General features: G+C 34.9%; 1 protein-coding gene across 1 annotated transcript; it reads left to right on the top strand.

The window, feature by feature from the left end:
• Positions 1 to 9014: 9014 nt before the first annotated feature.
• On the top strand, positions 9015 to 9482 carry LOC111510507 (26S proteasome non-ATPase regulatory subunit 11-like). The gene has a single exon (XM_074172279.1). The coding sequence runs from the start codon at positions 9084 to 9086 to the stop codon at positions 9441 to 9443; it is 360 nt and encodes a 119-aa protein (XP_074028380.1). The 5' UTR covers positions 9015 to 9083; the 3' UTR covers positions 9444 to 9482.
• The last annotated feature ends 8659 nt before the right edge of the window (positions 9483 to 18141 follow it).

The following is an 18141-nucleotide window of genomic DNA, read 5'->3' as shown; positions in this document are numbered from 1 at the left end:
TTGTAGAAGCACATTTTCAAGAGCAGTTTTCATTATATGTATGGGCTGGTATACTACGGAATCATTTGATTGGTCCTTTCTTTTTGCCTGGTCGACTTAATGGTCGCTTCTACAGACATTTTTTGCAACACCAATTGCCTTTGTTACTCGAAAACGTGCCTCTTTTGTTGAGAAATCAAATTTGGTTTATGCACGATGGCGCCCCAGCACATTTTTCTATTTTGGCTAGGATGTATTTAAACGGAGTGTATGAGAATAAGTGGATAGGACGGGGTGAACCTCAATCATGGCCCCCTAGGTCGCCTGATTTAAATATCCTAGATTTTTTCATATGGGGATATCTCAAATCTCTAGTGCATACAACACCAGTGAATAACGTGGATGACTTACGAAATCAGATAATAAATGCATTTGAAACTGCAAGAAATACTCCGGGAGTCTTCGCAAGAGTACGGGCATCAATGAGAAGAAGAGCGGACGCATGTATAAGGGTAGGAGGGGGTCACTTTCAACATTTGTTATAATGCAGTTTAATTGTTATTATTAAGGTTTTTGTATTGTAAAATAAATCATTTCTACAAAAAATCTTTAATTTTTTTCTCGATAACGGTCGCAGAAACGAAAAGAGTTTCTAAACAAAATAAGTTTCCAAATAAAACGGAAAATTCATTTTGTATTTTAGAAGCTACCAGCGGCGCACAGTAAAAAAGTTCAAGGGGAGAAAATGGAACATGACTCCTGAAAAAATATCACCTTGTAGAATCAACAGAATTTTACAAAGGAAGAATTAGTAAATGCTTCCATGAAAACTAACAAGGCCCCTGGGCTAGCAAATATCCCGCCAGAAATAATTAAAACAGTGGACATACGAAATCCAAATAACACTTCATCTCTCTACAACGATTTGACGAAGGGAAGAACCTTTCCAAGTGAATGGAAGAAAGTTAAGCTCGTGCTTCTGAGACAAACTCTAAGATAATCCTTCTTCATATAGACCAATATGGTCACTCGATTTAAGAGGTAAACTTTTCGAGCAGCCTCTGCTCAATGAAGAACTAATGCGTTTCGGATAACTATCGGATCTACAGTTTGGATTTCAAGAAGAAAGACAAACTGTAGACGCGGTCAACATGGTTATGAGTACTGCACAGAAAGCCGCCACTCGTCAAGAACTGTGTGCATTTCACTCTAGACGTAAAAAATGCCTTCAATAGTGTATCGTGGCCACTCATACTGGAATCACTAAGGAGTAGGGGAATCAATGAGAGTATAATTACCATAATCGCATCTTACCTATCAGAAAAGGAGATTTTTCTGGAAACAAAGGAAGTGGCAAAACTTGTTGGTGTAAACAGCAGCGGGGATCAGTTCTAGGCCTTAGCTGTTGGAATATTTTATATCACAAGTTATTTTCGTTAAAAATGCTGACATTGCTCAGCTCTGCTGAGGTTGTGGCGATGATGGTTGCAGAAAAAAGAGAAGAACTTTCAATGAATACTGCAAAGAGATCATTGGCACTGGTAGCAGACTGAATGGAAATTGGACTCCTCAGTTTATCTCCAGAAAAACCTGAAGCAGTACTGTTCACCAAAAACTTTTGAACTGCAAAGCACGAGGATAGTAGTGAGCACATCTGTTGAGAATCTAGCAGTCTGACTAGACACGGAGCTGACCTTCACCGAACACGAATCTCAAAGTATCTACAATGCAGAGAGAACAGTTTCAGCGTTAACCTATCTGATTCCCAATGTTGATAGTCCTTGATCCTCTGAGAGAAAGATTTTGTGTAGTATGGTCCACTATTAGGTTTTGTACGGTTCACCATCATGGCGCACAGTAATTCAACACAAAAAAACTAGTTCAAAAAACTCATCGGCATACAAAATGAACTAACAATTGGAACATGTAGTGCATATAGAATTATATCTGCAGAAGCAGCATGTGTTATTGCTGGAATTCCACCAATAAAGCTCCTAATCATCGGGAAGAATAGGCAGGAAATCGCCAGGGAATTTTTGGATAAATAGCTGGCAACGAAAATGGGACAATGGTCAATACGGTAGGTGGACTCACCGACTAATACCTGTAATAGAGAGTTGATTGAATCGGAACTATGGGGAGGTGGACAGTTACATCACCCAGGCACTATCAGCGAAACATTGTTTCCATAAGTATCTATATGATCGCAGGAGAGCAGTATTTTCAGATTATATCTACTGCAAAGCAGACGATGATGTAGAACACATCGATAAGATGGAAAAATGGAAGACTTTTGTATACACGTGAAACGAATACCATATTCAATGCCAAAAATATGATGGAGAGCCTGATGTGAGGTGAACAGATTTGGAATAGAACCTACAGAACGATAAGAGCATCATCAAACTAAGGAGAGAAAACAGGTGATGAGAAACTATAGCAGAAAGCTCGAGCAAGCCTAAGACCAGCCAGAGCACAAATTGATTGACAACTGTGATTTTCAGCTGCAAAAAGCATGTGATAACAACTGTGATATTTTCTTTGAATGTTTGTTCAAGCATTTCTATTATCTCAGATGAACACTGCCAAGGACATACATACCGAAGTGATGCGAGCGGTTTCTGGTACGTATTGCTGAGCAAAGGGGGAAGGGTTTTTAGTCGGTAGGAATCCGGTAAAGTTTATAAAGAGTTCCCTTTTCCTTAAAAAAAATTGCTTCTATTCGGGTACCGCTCATAATTCACCCTAGCTATTTCCAAGCCATTCCCGTTGCATCAGCTATGAATGAAACGCATTTTCGCATATTCCCTTGATGAGTACAGCATATTTTTGTGAGTTTAATTGTACAACCAGAGTAAATGAAACTGTGGTTCTCGCGAAGACAAGAACTGACTAAAAGTTCAATATATTGAGGAATCACACGTAAAACTGTAAGACCTCGTTAGTACTTAGCTCGCACAAGTTTAGAATTCTGAGGGTTGTCGTTCGTAGGGGTACGATAGCTGGTTAACGAAAAAACAAATTAAACAGATTTCAATACAGTAAAATATCTGTTCAACATCTCTCCTAGATGAAGTGTTACCTGCATATTCAGTGAAAATTTCATACATTCAGATAATTCAAATATGTCATTTTAGAGGAAATGAAAAATAATTCTCTCAATCAGCATTAAAGCTATTCGCCGTCCTGGTTAGATACATTCTTATCAGAATAAGATATCCGATTTAAAATATTTTTAGACAATTGGAAATTTTAAAAATACCTCACATTGGGTTCATTATGAAATATGGGATATAAAGTCCCATAACATTTCGTCGTATATCCTTACAACATTCTCAAATGTCATTGGTAAACAAAAAATCGAGACCGTAATGAACTTGGAATGGCATATACGCTTCCACGACTCAAGAGTATCAAGAACCATTTTCAAGCATCATTTACCTAAAAAAGGATCTTGTGGTACTTTAGATATCAAACAATGGTTTATTTATCTTTGCGAACCGGTGAAGATCATCGAACGAGTACCTGTCAGAAATACAGTCGAGTGTTGAATAAACAAACAGGGTGGTATAACGAATACAGTGGTCTGAAATATCTTCAACAAAAATGTGGTTGTGGAAAATAAAAGACATGACAATGCAAAAAAATCGATATGAATTGACTTACATCATACTCGAGGACAGGTGTTAGGTTTGATTTCATATGGATATCATAAACAATCATATTTTTAAATTTGCAATATATGAAATATAATCAATTCTGATCAAACAGTGGTGATCATTACAAATAATATAGACAACTTAACGATATTTCTCAACAATCGTAATCCTTTGTTCGCACGCATGTTATGCGTCCACATTCTCGAACCATTAGTCTACCCTTTCGTAACTGTGTCGTGAATGTCATACCAAGTTTCATCCAAATTGAAAATTTGCCGTTGTTCTTGTCTATACTTAATTATTCATTCTAAGTATTGGTTATGCAATTCCACTATTCTTCTGCTTTCCATAGCTGTTTGGCGTTTGTTTATTATTCAAAATCTAAATCCTGCATATGCAATTGAAAATACAACTGAAAGGGTTCAATTTTGGAACGGGCACACTTGCAGACCGGTTTTGTGCTCATTATCTTGCACTATCTTGCTGATGTTGCTTGTAATAGTTTGTTTCCCTCGAAACTAAACTTGAGATGTAGATTCTTATATACATTGAAACTTACTTTCTGTGTTTCAGTATTCGAATGCATCCGAATATTATTCAATGGTATCTCTTTTTCGCATTGTTCAACGTCTCTATTGGAATCACTACACTGGAAAGTACTGCATTTTTATCACACTCGTTATTACTATTAGTACTTGTCCAGGGACGCCACATTTTAAACAGATAACAAAAATTTTGAGTAATTATAACTGCACCAATATCGAATTTCAACACTCAAATCGCGATCAGTTCCTGAACTGAACACGACGGCGATAACCATTCCCGATATCCCGATTTCTATTTGTCACCGTAACATGACTTCAAATTCAATATTATGACTCTTCACCCAATCACAAACCTCGGTTAGTAAAAAGTATCCAATATGAACCGCCAAGTCTACAGTCCATGTGGAATACTTCGCTGCCGGTTCATTTCTATGTATTGTTTTTTTTTGGCCTTTGAGAGTGCCGCCACCTTTGAATGTGCAAAATATCGTTTACTTCGACTATAGGTACCTGAAAATCTTGCTTTTGAATATATACGGGTTGAAAGCATCGTTAATAAAAGAATTTGATAAATAACCCAAAACATGGTGCGGGTATATAAGAGTATTTCATAATATTTAGGAACCTACCAGAACAGTCTTGGATGTTGTGTAATGTTCTTGAATATTGTGAACCATTCGAAGCCTCGTTATAGGGGTGATACTACCCATTAGTAGGGGGTATATAAAATAAGATCTGTCGACCTCTTATGATTTGAAGATTACCAACTTATTTCAACTACGACATCTTATCTCAAATAAACTCTTTGAGTGAACCCGGGTTTCTCAGTTGAAATTTAATGATACTGGCATTTGATGAAGTTGACTCAAACAAAATTATATTCACAACTATTAATGTTGATTTTTCAATTTTGTAATAGGTAAGAATCTATCTATCTAAAGCCAACGCAAAACAAAATGCTACCTTCATTTGCAAAATTATGCGCTACATAGAAACACAGCTGCCACCTTTCTTCATCACGCGTGTCGCATCGATTTGTCAGACCAAATGAACAAAATTGAATTATTTCCTTGCGCGATAACTTCAATTTTGATAACTCCAAAATTATCAATTTGAAGTTTTTTCTTGCTAAGGGAAATTATTATGTGCATGAATTGCTCGAGGCAAGTAATGTATTCATTTGATGAAGAGTAATAGCTTTCCAAACATTATATGTGACCATTATTTTAAACATTAAAGTGGTTATAGCGAACTTTCCTTAAAAGATAGGCATATGCCATCGCGATCTTCTTCAGAAACCTATAAAAAAGACAATATGCAGTGAACTGTTGTTGAATCTCAAAAGTATTAGGCAGCATTTTCCGTGAAAATTTAAACACGTAGGGCCTCCAACACAATTTCTCATATATAACATAATAATATTCCAACAAAATAATGGAAAACACAAATGATTCTTCAGTTTGAATCACTTCGTCAAGTAGCCAGAACTAAATGAAAATCCCTTTGGTAGGTTTTGAGTTTATCGCGTTCAGACAAACCCAATGGGAGACTTTATTATATGCAATGATTTTCCTTATTACATTAATATGGTATTGAATAACTGCTAATTATCAACGTTTGGAGATGCATTTTATTTTCAAAACATCAGATACTGATGCTATATCAAACTCTTTCATGATAGACACAGTTTAAAACAAAATATTATGTTTGTCTGAAAAAAATATATACAGTGTGTAAAAGCCAAATCGAATAAATTCATTATTTGGGTTACGGTACATATTTCAACAAACACGTCATATTTCACGAAACACGTCAAATCTAAATTAAAATTTGACATACTTCAACGGAAAAATGCTACGCCTACCTTCAATCCCCGTCTAATAGCAGGTACAACCCCCAATTTTTCAAAATAGTAAGTATAGGCTTGTGATATACTGTTTGATAGGTCTCTTCATTCTCTGTTAAAAAATGTTATCGCTTTCAAGTTTATTGCAACAAATAAGATAAAATGAATTGAAATCATGTGGTTACCGAAATTCGATAAAAAAACTTCAAAACTCATTGCAATACACTCAAAACTTATTTCATCTTGGGGTATTGATAATAAGAAAAAAAGCAATAACCATAGCAATGTTCTTTTTATATTGAATCCTTTAAAAAACTGTAAATAATTTCCGTGGCAACGTTGGTTTAAAACACCTTGTCTTGTTTTCTCTGTAACAACATCAGTTGTGAGTATTTTAATTCAAGTTTTTAGTTCGTTAACTTCAAGTCTGACAAATGGTTAGATTAACTGAAATGCATGAAATAATAATTTTACAAATGATTGGTTACGGAGATAAAACCCAAACACAACAGGAAGTAGCTTACATATTTCATGAGAAATTTCCTAATGTGGGTCATATAAAAAAAAGTTGCTGCCAATGCAATAAGGGATGAACTCAAATTAGATGTGATGCTTGAATTTGAGGAAAATCCACATACATCAAGTAGACAGGCATCCACTACATTCAATGTTAGCCACCCATAGGTACATCGATAGTAAACATAATAAAAAATGCATCCCCATAAAATGATACCTACTCAGGAGCTCATGGAAGACGATTTTAATAGATGAACTTATTTTCGTGAGCAAATGATGGATATGTTGAATAACAATATCATCCAATTAGAAGACGTTATGATTTCTGATGAGTGCACTTTGTCTCTTAACGGTCATGTTAATCGGCAAAATTGTCGCTACTGGTCAACGGAAAATCCTTACTGGATGAGAGAAGAACACACTCAAAAGGTTAATGTTTGGGCAGGGATTGTAGAAAACAATATCATTAGTACCTTTCTCATTGAGGGCAACTATAATTTCGATAATTATTTGGAACTACTTCGAAATGATGTCATTCAAAATTTAGTATTTAAAATTTAGCTTTTACACACTGTATGCATTTACACAGTGACTTGTCCAAGTGACGTTTGACGTATGACGAATTAAAAAAAAGCAAAAACTGCCGCTTTCATTAAATATCTGTATTTTTGTTATTAGCTTTGAATTAGCTAATAAGAGGCACACTCACCAATTAATGACTTACGAGTACAACTTGAAAACAATTTTACTATACATCATTACAGTTTGCAAAAAGTTAAAAGAAGTTAAATTCAGGAGTAAAAAGGGAAATAAATCAAATATCTCAAATGAAATCAAACAATACACAATTAGCCTAAACACACTGGTAGATACATGATTACTTCACTATTTTAATGTGCAATTATACCTGCATTTCTATCGACAGACTACTATTTGATGAAATTAACGGCTAGATCCATCTCAAAACACTTTATTGCGTGAACGCCTATAAAAATTACTAGACTGTCGGCGATCGTTAACTTTGAGTGATTTATTCAAATGTACACAAATATTTTATTAATTTAAAATATAGATACAAAAGTGTCTTTATATAAAATATGCGATAAGATCCCTATCATAAAAGTGTCCAAGTGATTTAAGGTATGTTGTACCTATCTGTATGAGCTTTGGGGAAATGTTACACACTGACAGCGCTAATTTATACTCATTTCTCTTTTGTTGAAACTACAAACTGACAGAAAAATAGAAATAATTAGTCAAAGCGGGTGGTCCAATGTATCTGTTTCCAACCTAAAGAGATTCCCAATTTAAGAAAATAATTTCATAATTCGTACATTCTCGTCTTATTACCAGGTGTATTAAAAAAGAATGTGTTTAATATATATCTGAATCCACCATGCAAGCCAGTGAACCTCCACTGTTTTTCTAAGAAACCCATGTTCTTGTGAACAAGTCTTTTCGAAATTATATGCGTTTCATCGTCATCAAACTGAATCTCTAAGAAATTTACGAAACATGGCTGACTGTAGAAGTCCCCCTTTATACAGTCAATGCTTGGTAACTGGGCACGTGAAGTAAGTTGGCTATAAAACGAACCTATCTACTTATTTGCACCAACAGCCCACACCTCAATTTAACCTAACCTCAATTTTACGAAACTAGCAACTGACATATTTCATTTGTAGTTGATGTGGGGATTGTTTTTTGAATAGTGACTTTGAGTTATTTATAAGAAGTCTCAATTCATAACATGAAAAATGATTCGGACGTAAAAAGTTACCGATATAGAAACAATTCGACAATCCATTGTTCATTAAAATAACCCTCAAGTACTTTATGCCGGACAACAATTGCGACAAATAAAGAACGATAACGACTCTTTACAATAGAGAAAATATTCACGCCGAGCTGTAAAACTTGAGTTATGAGAATACGAAATGGCAGATAAATCACGATAGAATGCAGAATGGATGTATGTCGTTAGCAATGATCCATTTAAATATTCTTTACCACTTACAGAGTTATTTACATGTTAACTGTTTTTCTAGTAAAATGAAGAAAAAAATGTTTTATTACATATTATGCTTTATTATTCGATAGACCGATTATTTATTCACGCCCACAATATAATTGAGAAAAGTAGAGTGAAGTTAATTATAAATACAATTTTGCTTGTGATGGTGGTAACTCTGAAGCTACTATGATCATTCTAAATCAGTTATTGGTACATTTTTCGACTGATTCAACCCAGAAAAAATTAAATGAAATGTGCTTTCGTTAATTTCACAAACTACAACTAATGATATGATCTTCACAATCTGTATTTTCAAAAAATATATTAAGACATGATATTCTTTTTTAAATTAAAGTTTGTGAAGATCATATCGTTAGGTGTAGTTTGTGAAATGACTGTGGATCTTCATCAAGAAACGGCCGAATCAGTCAGAAATTCTACTGTATAGTCTGTCTGTATTATTGTCATTGAAATTCTCACGATGACAATGCTCTTTGAGAATAATAAAGTGTTTTAGTAAAAATATGGCTGGCGCAATGTTGTTCGAAAGAGCTCAGTTCGTACCTTCTCAACATGATAAACTGTTAAATTTCAAAAGAAAAGAAGATGACGATGATCAGAACATCGTCAATAAAGAACAGGACATCCTCAACCTCGGCAAAAAGTACAAGAAAGAGGGCAAGGCTGAAGAACTGGCGGAACTTATGAAGGCTACTCTTCCGTTTCTCAGCATTATAAGCAAGGGGAAAGCTGCGAAACTGATCAGGTCTGTGGTCGATCACTTCCTAAATTTGGAAGCAGGTATCGGAATAGAAGTCCAACTGTGTAAAGAATGTATAGAGTGGGCAAAAGAAGAGAAAAGGACCTTTCTTCGCCAGTCTTAGGAAGCGAGATTGATAGCCTTGTATTTCGATACTGGTATGTATGCCAAGACTCTGATTCTGGAATCCACCTTGTTGAAAAAATTAAAGAAGTTGGATGACAAAAATTTACTGGTAGAAGTACTGTTGCTTGAAAGTAAGACATATCACGCCTTAAGTAACCTGCCCAAGGCTCGTGCCACATTAACTTCAGCTTGCACAACAGCCAATTTCATCTATTGCCCTCCTAAGATGCAAGCTGCGCTTGACCTTCAGTCTGGAGCTCTGCATGCAGCTGATGAAAAAGACTTCAGAACTGCCTATTCATACTTTTATGAGGCATTTGAATGACATGAACTGGAGGATGATGTTATCGCCAGAGCCCATTTAGGAACTTTGTATGATGATATGTTGGAACAAAGTATGTGCAGGATTATAGAACATTATTCCAGAGTGCAGGTGGACTATGTTGCAAAAACAATCAAACTTCCAATGTTACAAGTGGAAAAGAAGCTCTCGCAGATGATTATTGATGCTAAATTTCATGGTATATTAGATCAAGGAAAAGGTGTTCTAATAGTTTTTGAAGCAACTCCAGTAGAAACCCTAAACTAGAAACAATATAGAGCATGAGTAAAGGAGTAGATACTCCTTTACTCATGCTAAAAGCTAAAAGCTAAAAAGCTAAAAAGCTGTCATAGATTTGACACAACTAATATAAAACTATTAAAATTACTGTATTTTGATCTTTCATAAATTTTCTCTGTTTGGCAATATTACAGTTTAATATAATTATAATGTTTTTTTGGAATATAAACTAACTAAATTCTTAGTCTTTGAATGGATTATGTTCTGAATTGTAACAATGTTCAGATTTTAGCATTTCTCAATTTTTATTGTGGGTTGGGAGATGACGAATTCTGTTTGTTCTGCTTTCCATCTGAGTTTTTAACTTCATTGTAAATATCAAAAAGTGCAGACAGTTGAATGTAGTGAGAGTTACATTTTCTGAAGCTGTAATTTATGCATAATGTTCGACATTAAACGAATTTATAATATAATATTACCAGCTCACTTGGTTAAAACAGTCTATTCCACTTAATACATTTAGAACGGCTCCAAAATGTACAAATATTAAGCTAGTCATCTGAGAGAACTGTATATTGAAAGAGCGGTGCCTGTGCGAAATTAGCGGTTCGCATTGCATTTGAATCGCTGGAGATTAAATCCACTTGGAAAAACGTTATCAGGTAGTTCATTCCACTTAAACGCAGTTCTCCAAATGAAAGAGTTTTTGAACAGTGAAGTTCGAGGTGTACTGAGTTGAACGATAGGCAGCCACAGTCCATCGCTTATTTCTGATATGAACCGTTATTAATGGAATCAAATATGCCAAGTCACTTGAACACTTTCCATGAAAGTATCTATATACAAGGGATACATCTCCAACTTTTTTTCGATGTCCAAACTATTGAGGCTGCAAGTGATGTTCGCGTCTCCAATCAGAAAGATGGCCCTTTTCTGGATGGAATCCAACAACTTCAGGGTATGCTTAGGGACGAAGCTACCTACATGACAACAATACTCCAAAGAAGGTCTGATCTGAGCTTTATAAAGCATCGAATGTTTCTCAGGTGTATACAGATTTCTGTTTCGGAACAGTGTTCCAAGCTTTCGAGAAGCAGCCTTTGCAATTCCAGCGACATTATTGTGCCATGACATATTGGTGTCCATTTTAACCCCCAACAAACGTATCGAAGCAGAAAGCGGAATAGTCTGTCATGACATTTTTATATCTCATTCGGTGACATTGATCTTTTTGGAGAAAACCGACGCCGGAGTTTTGTGGCATATTACTGTTGCAGTGTTGAACTGTGTTTCCGAAAGTCATATTGATGATCGCTCAAGATGTTGAAGCCTTCCAAATAATAAGGTATATAGTGGTTTATGGCTTTCTCCATGATTTTTGATATCACTGATAGCAAAGTGGCTGGTCTATAGTTATTTGGAAGATTTTTCTTGCCCTTTTTGGGACTAGGCTGAACGCGATCAATCTTCCAACGAGACTTCATTGGTTCGTTTTGGCCATATAATCAAAAATGCGTTAATTTCATCGTATTTCCATCGAAAATGAATACTACCTGAAATCAAAACCCGTCTGAAGAGTGTATCGAAAAGAAATTCATACGTAATGTAACATGCGTCTCTTCCGACGTACCTGCCTAGTAGGTTCTGGTGAATGCAAGCAACAAACACTCACCTGGCTAATGTCACGCTGGACATTTGATTATATCCTATAGATACCTCTTTAGAAAAGACCTACCTCTCAGAGGTTACTCTTGCACGATGTGTCTCGTTCATTGAGCAGCAGGAACACGCTGAAATCAATCGATTAGATCAGCCTACAGACCGGTTTTGATGTATTACCTCTTGTTAGTACAGGTGAGATCTGACCCAAACAGCAGTGTGCCTGAGACTCGATTGACTCCAAAGCGGTTCGACTGCATGAATGTAACATTCGTTTGAGATAGTAAGTAAGATTGTTAACTAGCAACAGCTACATCTCGTCAATAAAGCCCAAGCGGAAAAACAGTTAATAATTTTCCAACTGTATCGAGGAGAGATACATACGTATAAGAAAATAAATACTTCGAAATGAAATCTCCAAAACTTCTTCTTCCCATTTGTCTGTCGGATATAACTCAATGTCCAGCTTGATACTGGCTGAAGGAGTAGTTGTCGACATGTCGACGATGGTAATGAACATTATCGAATTAATGGAATGTTATAAGAGTACACTTCCGTTCTGCTGATCACCCAAATAAGTTTTGTACACACAAGTATTCAAGTAACACTATAATGTGAGATTTTCAATGAACAGTTTCCGAAACCGCATCAGGTGTTTTACTATGCAATACCTTTTTTAGGCGTGTTCACTAACCATGCAGTAGTTGTATATTCAATATAAATTTCCATTTAGAATTAGAAAGAACCTTTGCTTTGCCATTTCATAGTCAATATTGATATGTGTTTATGAAATTGAGTAATAAAAAATAAGATGGAGGTTTATTTAGTTTCTCAAACTATGCTACCGTTATTGCGATACACCAGTTTTGACATCTGACAAATACAATACCACAGTTCACTATTACGGTTTCTAATCCGGTAACCAATACTTTTCAGAAAGACCTGTATATCCTAGAACTTTCTCTTCTGCTGTTCCAAGTGTCGTGATATCAATTTAGCTGGTGGTAACAAGTATTGATGGCAACGTTCTTTGTGATAATTTGATATGGTGTACCGCTACGTCATCATTACCTAGGAATTCAAGGGTTAAAATGTTTAACCTCTTGATGATATATTGTTCCGGCTGATACAACTTGCCGTATTCATATTACAATTGGATTCGTACCCCATGCAGGTTCCAGGGCCATTTATTCACACCGTGCTTATGGAAAACGAACTTCCTTTCTAGTCTAGGAAAGGTTTTGGTTGATTTGCAAGAAGCACAATGCGGTTTTCATATCAGGTGTTGAATAACAATATGATCGATGCAAGGGAGTATTTCTATTCCTGGAACTCACGACAATTTGTTATTGATCAAGTGGAATAATGAGAGTACTGAGAACTGATATAATAATAATAATATAAGTTTATTCAAATAACCGATACAAATATGAGAATCATCAAATAAAACGAATAAACGAGAATACAAAATCACGAAGCGTCAGTGGTGAGACCGTTGCTTGTATGTGATAGATTAACCTAAATATAATTTATTGTAGTTTTAAGACTAAAAGTGATTTATTTACCTAAATATAATATTATTGTAGTTTCAAGACAAAATTTAATTTAATAGTACAAATCATACAATTTTATTGATGTGTACGTCACGTCACGTCACGTATATATTATTGAGATATGAACCATATTTGGTGTTGACATAGTAGGGTGTATTATCATAGTCGGGGGTATTGTCATAGTTGGGTATGTTGTCATAGTTGGGTGTATTTTCATAATTGCAATAGGGGTAGTGTCTTGTAATTTTTTGTTTTCCAAGTTCAATATTTTTGTAATTTTTGATTCACCGCATCATGGAAGAGTTTTCTTTCACTGAGCACAATCCAAAGTTTTATTTTATTTTTATATGAAGTAGGAGAATATATTTTTTTGATTGTTTCAGGTACCATGTTGTGAAGTCGAGGTCCAAAATAGTTTGCACATCGTTGGCCTATTGTTTTTTTCGATCTGGGTAATTTATTTTGTCTCCTCCTCATATCATATTTGTGCTCGACAGATTCAGTTAAATTTTTTTGTTTTTGTACATTAATTGAAATATTGAAACAGAAAATCTGCCTAACATCCAGTACTTGAGACTCTTTGAATATGTTGTCACTCGAGTATGTGGCTTTTTTTCCATAAATTATTTTCAGTATCAACTTTTGGATAACATTTAAATTATTAAGGTGATAATCACTCACACCTCCCCATCCTATGATTCCATAAGACAATATTGAATGAACCAGAGCATAATATACTATTTTTAGGTGTTTCATGTCTAAAAAATCTTTCAAATACTTGAATCTATACAAAAACCCTCTTAGTTTTCTAACTAAGTTTTGAATTTGGAGATCCCATCTCATATGCCTGTCAATAATAACACCCAGGTATTTTATCGAGGTGTCTTCTGGAATTTCGCAATTTTTTCCGAATTTTAATGGCCCCATGTCAGGTAAGTATGATGATTGAGAAGTGAATGGTAGGTATTTGGTTTTTTTTAGGTTGGGAGTGAGCTTGTTATATCTAAACCATTCATCATATTTGGCAAAATCGGTTTCGACCATCATTTTTAAATTAGTCCACGAGTCCGACTGGTAGAAGATAGCGGTGTCATCAGCGAAACTTATGATACTACCCGCTGTGTTCACACTAAAAATACTGTTCATGTATATAATGAATAGGAGAGGACCTAGTACCGTTCCTTGGGGTACACCGTATGTGACAGTCATTGAACTACTCATAATACCACTCATAATGGCATAAATTTTCATTGAAGGAAATCAAAACAATCAGTTAAAAACAATCGATACTGAATACCCGTCTGGATATGAATAATTCAAACTGAAATCACTGTATATTGAAAACTTGAATATCGTATGTGAAAATGAAATTATCTAATTTTTTGCCGGTTTCGGCAAAAAATTAGATAAAACAAAAACTACAAAAGTTATGGAATGTCAATCTAAGACAGTAAAAAACTAATGTATATTGAACTAGAGGGCTGAGATAACGACGTATTATAGTAATGTTCGCAAAAAGTTTGCTGAAAAAGTAGAATACCACCGATGATATCAATATGAGATTAAAACTAGAGGGAAAAAGCCGAATCATCAAGTTACAAAATGAAAAAGGTTACTGGGTCTTTCAAGAAAATGTAAGATATCTTGGCGTAGGATTGGGCAAAAATATTACTATGTAAAGAATTCTTTGCCATTTCAGTCATAATATGCAGTATCGAAATGGCTCAGAAAGTGATAAACCAAAAAGTATTACCTGTCACCCATTATCTGTCAGACTGGCACTCATCGAATTAGAAAAAGCATATCTCAAAAAAAACGAACACGTTGGCAGGAATGATAGCGAAAATCATAAACAGATTGATAAAATGGAAAGACATTCTGGAATATGGAATCGTCGCCAATATACTCATATGCTCAGACAAATCATACACCAGTTCACCTCAAATGATGGACAGAAATAAAAACTTGGTTCACTTGGTTGACTGCAAATAAACTGAAACTGAACGATAAAAAAAAAACAGAATATTGTGATATCGTCAAACACCAGTGTTACTCTAGGAGACAGTGCTAACTTTCTAGGTATTCATATTGATGCAAGACTTAGTTGGTCAAGCCATATTTAAGCAACTACCCGTAAGCTGTCTAGTGTTTTATTTGTTCTGAGACATTTGAGAAATGTTGTAGGTTTGATGACACTGAAGATAGCATATCATTCACTATTCCACACAGTTATTTCATATAGAGTCTTGATTTGGGGACATTCCACAAACTCAAATCACAATTTTCAGGTGTCAGAAAAAAGCCATGAGAATCATGGCAAACGTAGGATATAAGAAACACTGTCGTCCTCTTTTTATCCAATTTGAAATCATGCCACTTCCTACATTCTATTCACAGCGCATTTCTTCAATGTCACCCCCCTTTTATTTTTTGAACGGATTAACTAAAAAAAAATTTGGATAATGAAATTAATGCATGAATACTTCATTTTGAAGTGAAATTGACCGATGAAACTTTCAAAATGGCGACTGGGCGCCATCTGGGAAAAAATTTAATGAAAAGGGGGGTCTTGTGAGACATAATTTCGAACCTCATGACAAATACTTCACAACCCTAGAAAATGAAGTCAATATATTCACCAAATACAAAATGGCGAAACATTTATTAATTGCCTGAATACATTGACATTTAACTACATAATATGAGGTAATAAACTTGAGGCCAGTTCAGAAGATGCTCAAAGTGGTTACCTTGAACTTATTTCCATATGAACAGCCTATCTGATATTTCACGCCGAACATTTTCGAACATAGTAACTAACGTCAATATCTCTACAAATATTTATTATTCTCTGCCGTGTATCCAATGAAAGAGGTTCAGTTTCGTACACCTTTTGCTTCAAATAGCCTCATTGAACTGGCCATTCTGTAGGACCTCGACGGCCAACCCAACGACCGGTAAAAGTAGTATTCAAATAGTTTCTCACTTGTCTGAAGTAATGTAGTGGTGATCCATCTTGTTGGAATACAATATACATATCGACAGTAGTTTCCAGCATATTCAAATACAGTTTTCCTGTTTATTTTAATCAATAAATAGAGGTCCTACAATATGGTTTCCCAATAATCCTGCCCAAACGTTAATTTTTTCTGGATATTAGGTATGTGTTTCCTAGAAAACGTGAGGATTGGAGTCAATCCAATAACGGCAATTTAGTCTGTGAACATTACCGTCTAAAAAAAAATGTACATTCGTCACTAAAACAAATATTGTGGAGATAGGTAGGATGCCTTGTAATGGTTTCCGTCATGATTTCGCAGCATTCTGTTTTTTGATCAGGGTCACCTTCAGTTAATTGGTGTACCACTTTAATTTTGTATGCATGATACCTATTCCTCTTCAAAAGTTTCCACACAGTAGATTGTTCAGGATTTACTACCATCTCACCAATTATTTGCAATTGCTGTTCTTTCGGAATGGACGGATGACCTGAGAGCTTTTTGTTATGTACACTACCGGTAGTTGTGAATTTGGATACAAGTTCCCTCAAATATTTTCTACAGATAAGACGATTCATAAAACGTTCATTGAAAATCCTTTCGATCTCGTGAAAGTTACTTGTCGCATCGTAAATAGAAATCGCTTCAATTTTTTCTTCCAGTGAACGAGAATTGACCATTTCAGAGATTGTTGACGTTGTACCTTTCTACTAGTAACAGCAAAAACTAAATGAGAATATTCTAACTGAACAATAATGTTCATCGTCATACTGACATTTTTTGTCGTTTTTATAATCAAAAAATAACTTAACAAACCTTGTCGTGTTGTTGGAATTGTCATATGGCCGATAAAAAGGGATATTTCTAGAAATATTGATAATAATGTGTTTGTCTTCAGGAAATTATTAAAAGTTTCGCCATTTTGTAGTAGGTGAAGATATTGACTTCATATTCTAGGGTTGTGAAGTTTTCGTTAGGAGCTTCAAAATGATGTCACAAGACCCCCTTTCCGTTCAATTTTTTTCCCCAGATGGCGCCCAGTCGTCATCTTGAAAGTTTCATCTGTCAATTTCACTTCAAAATAAAGTATTCGTGCATCAATCTTATTATTCCAAGTTTCAATTTTTTGAGTTGACCCGTTCAAAAAATAAAAAGGGAGGGGGACATTAAAGAAATGCACTGTATATGTTGTGTTTTTGGAGATTCACAAGAATATTGAGATGTTTCCGAAAAACTCTGAAATCATGATCATTCAACAAGATCCGCATGTTTATTGAATAATACAAGACATAGGTTAGCAGTTAGTCAAAAAAAATCCCTAAATTTGAATTTATACAACTGTTCCCATCCCACAGTTAAATCTTTGGATTTCAGAAATTTTCAAAATATTATCAAAAGATATCTTCTCATCCATTGTTTCTACACAATCGAAGAATATGCTGCTGGTCAATTCATAGTTCTTGGAAAATGATACATGTTGTAAAGCTGGGATAAAGCCTGTTCTTATGTTTGTTGACTTTCTATATTGATATCAATATTTTATCACCATTCATGTAACACTCTAATCATTTTAAGGAATTTTAATATATCAGTTTTATTCCTTTATAAAATGTATTACTTCAATCTAGAGCCTTTTTGCTCATTTTAAGTGTTTGACATAGTACCTATAGTATATAGTATATATGACTTGCCATAAATGTATTTTGTATATATTGTGGTCAAATAAATTACTCTACCCTACTCTACTTTCTGAAGAAAGCAAAGCAAAATCACAAATACGTCTTCAATTTGCCTTATTGAAATATAAGAAACTTTTTAACAGAGATTTGAGGAAAACCTAAACTTCTAGTTTTTGTACTAAATCACCTCTAATCTTATTATGTTCATTTGGCATCATGCTGACATATACACATATATCCCTAA

Source organism: Leptinotarsa decemlineata, unplaced genomic scaffold (genome assembly GCF_025532065.1).
Source record: "Leptinotarsa decemlineata unplaced genomic scaffold, Ldec_3_MD MMD2_tig00000035_RagTag_RagTag, whole genome shotgun sequence".
In the NCBI taxonomy this organism is placed as follows: domain Eukaryota; kingdom Metazoa; phylum Arthropoda; class Insecta; order Coleoptera; family Chrysomelidae; genus Leptinotarsa; species Leptinotarsa decemlineata.
The sequence above is the reverse complement of the archived record's forward strand: the minus strand, read 5'-3'. Positions and strand labels throughout refer to the sequence as shown.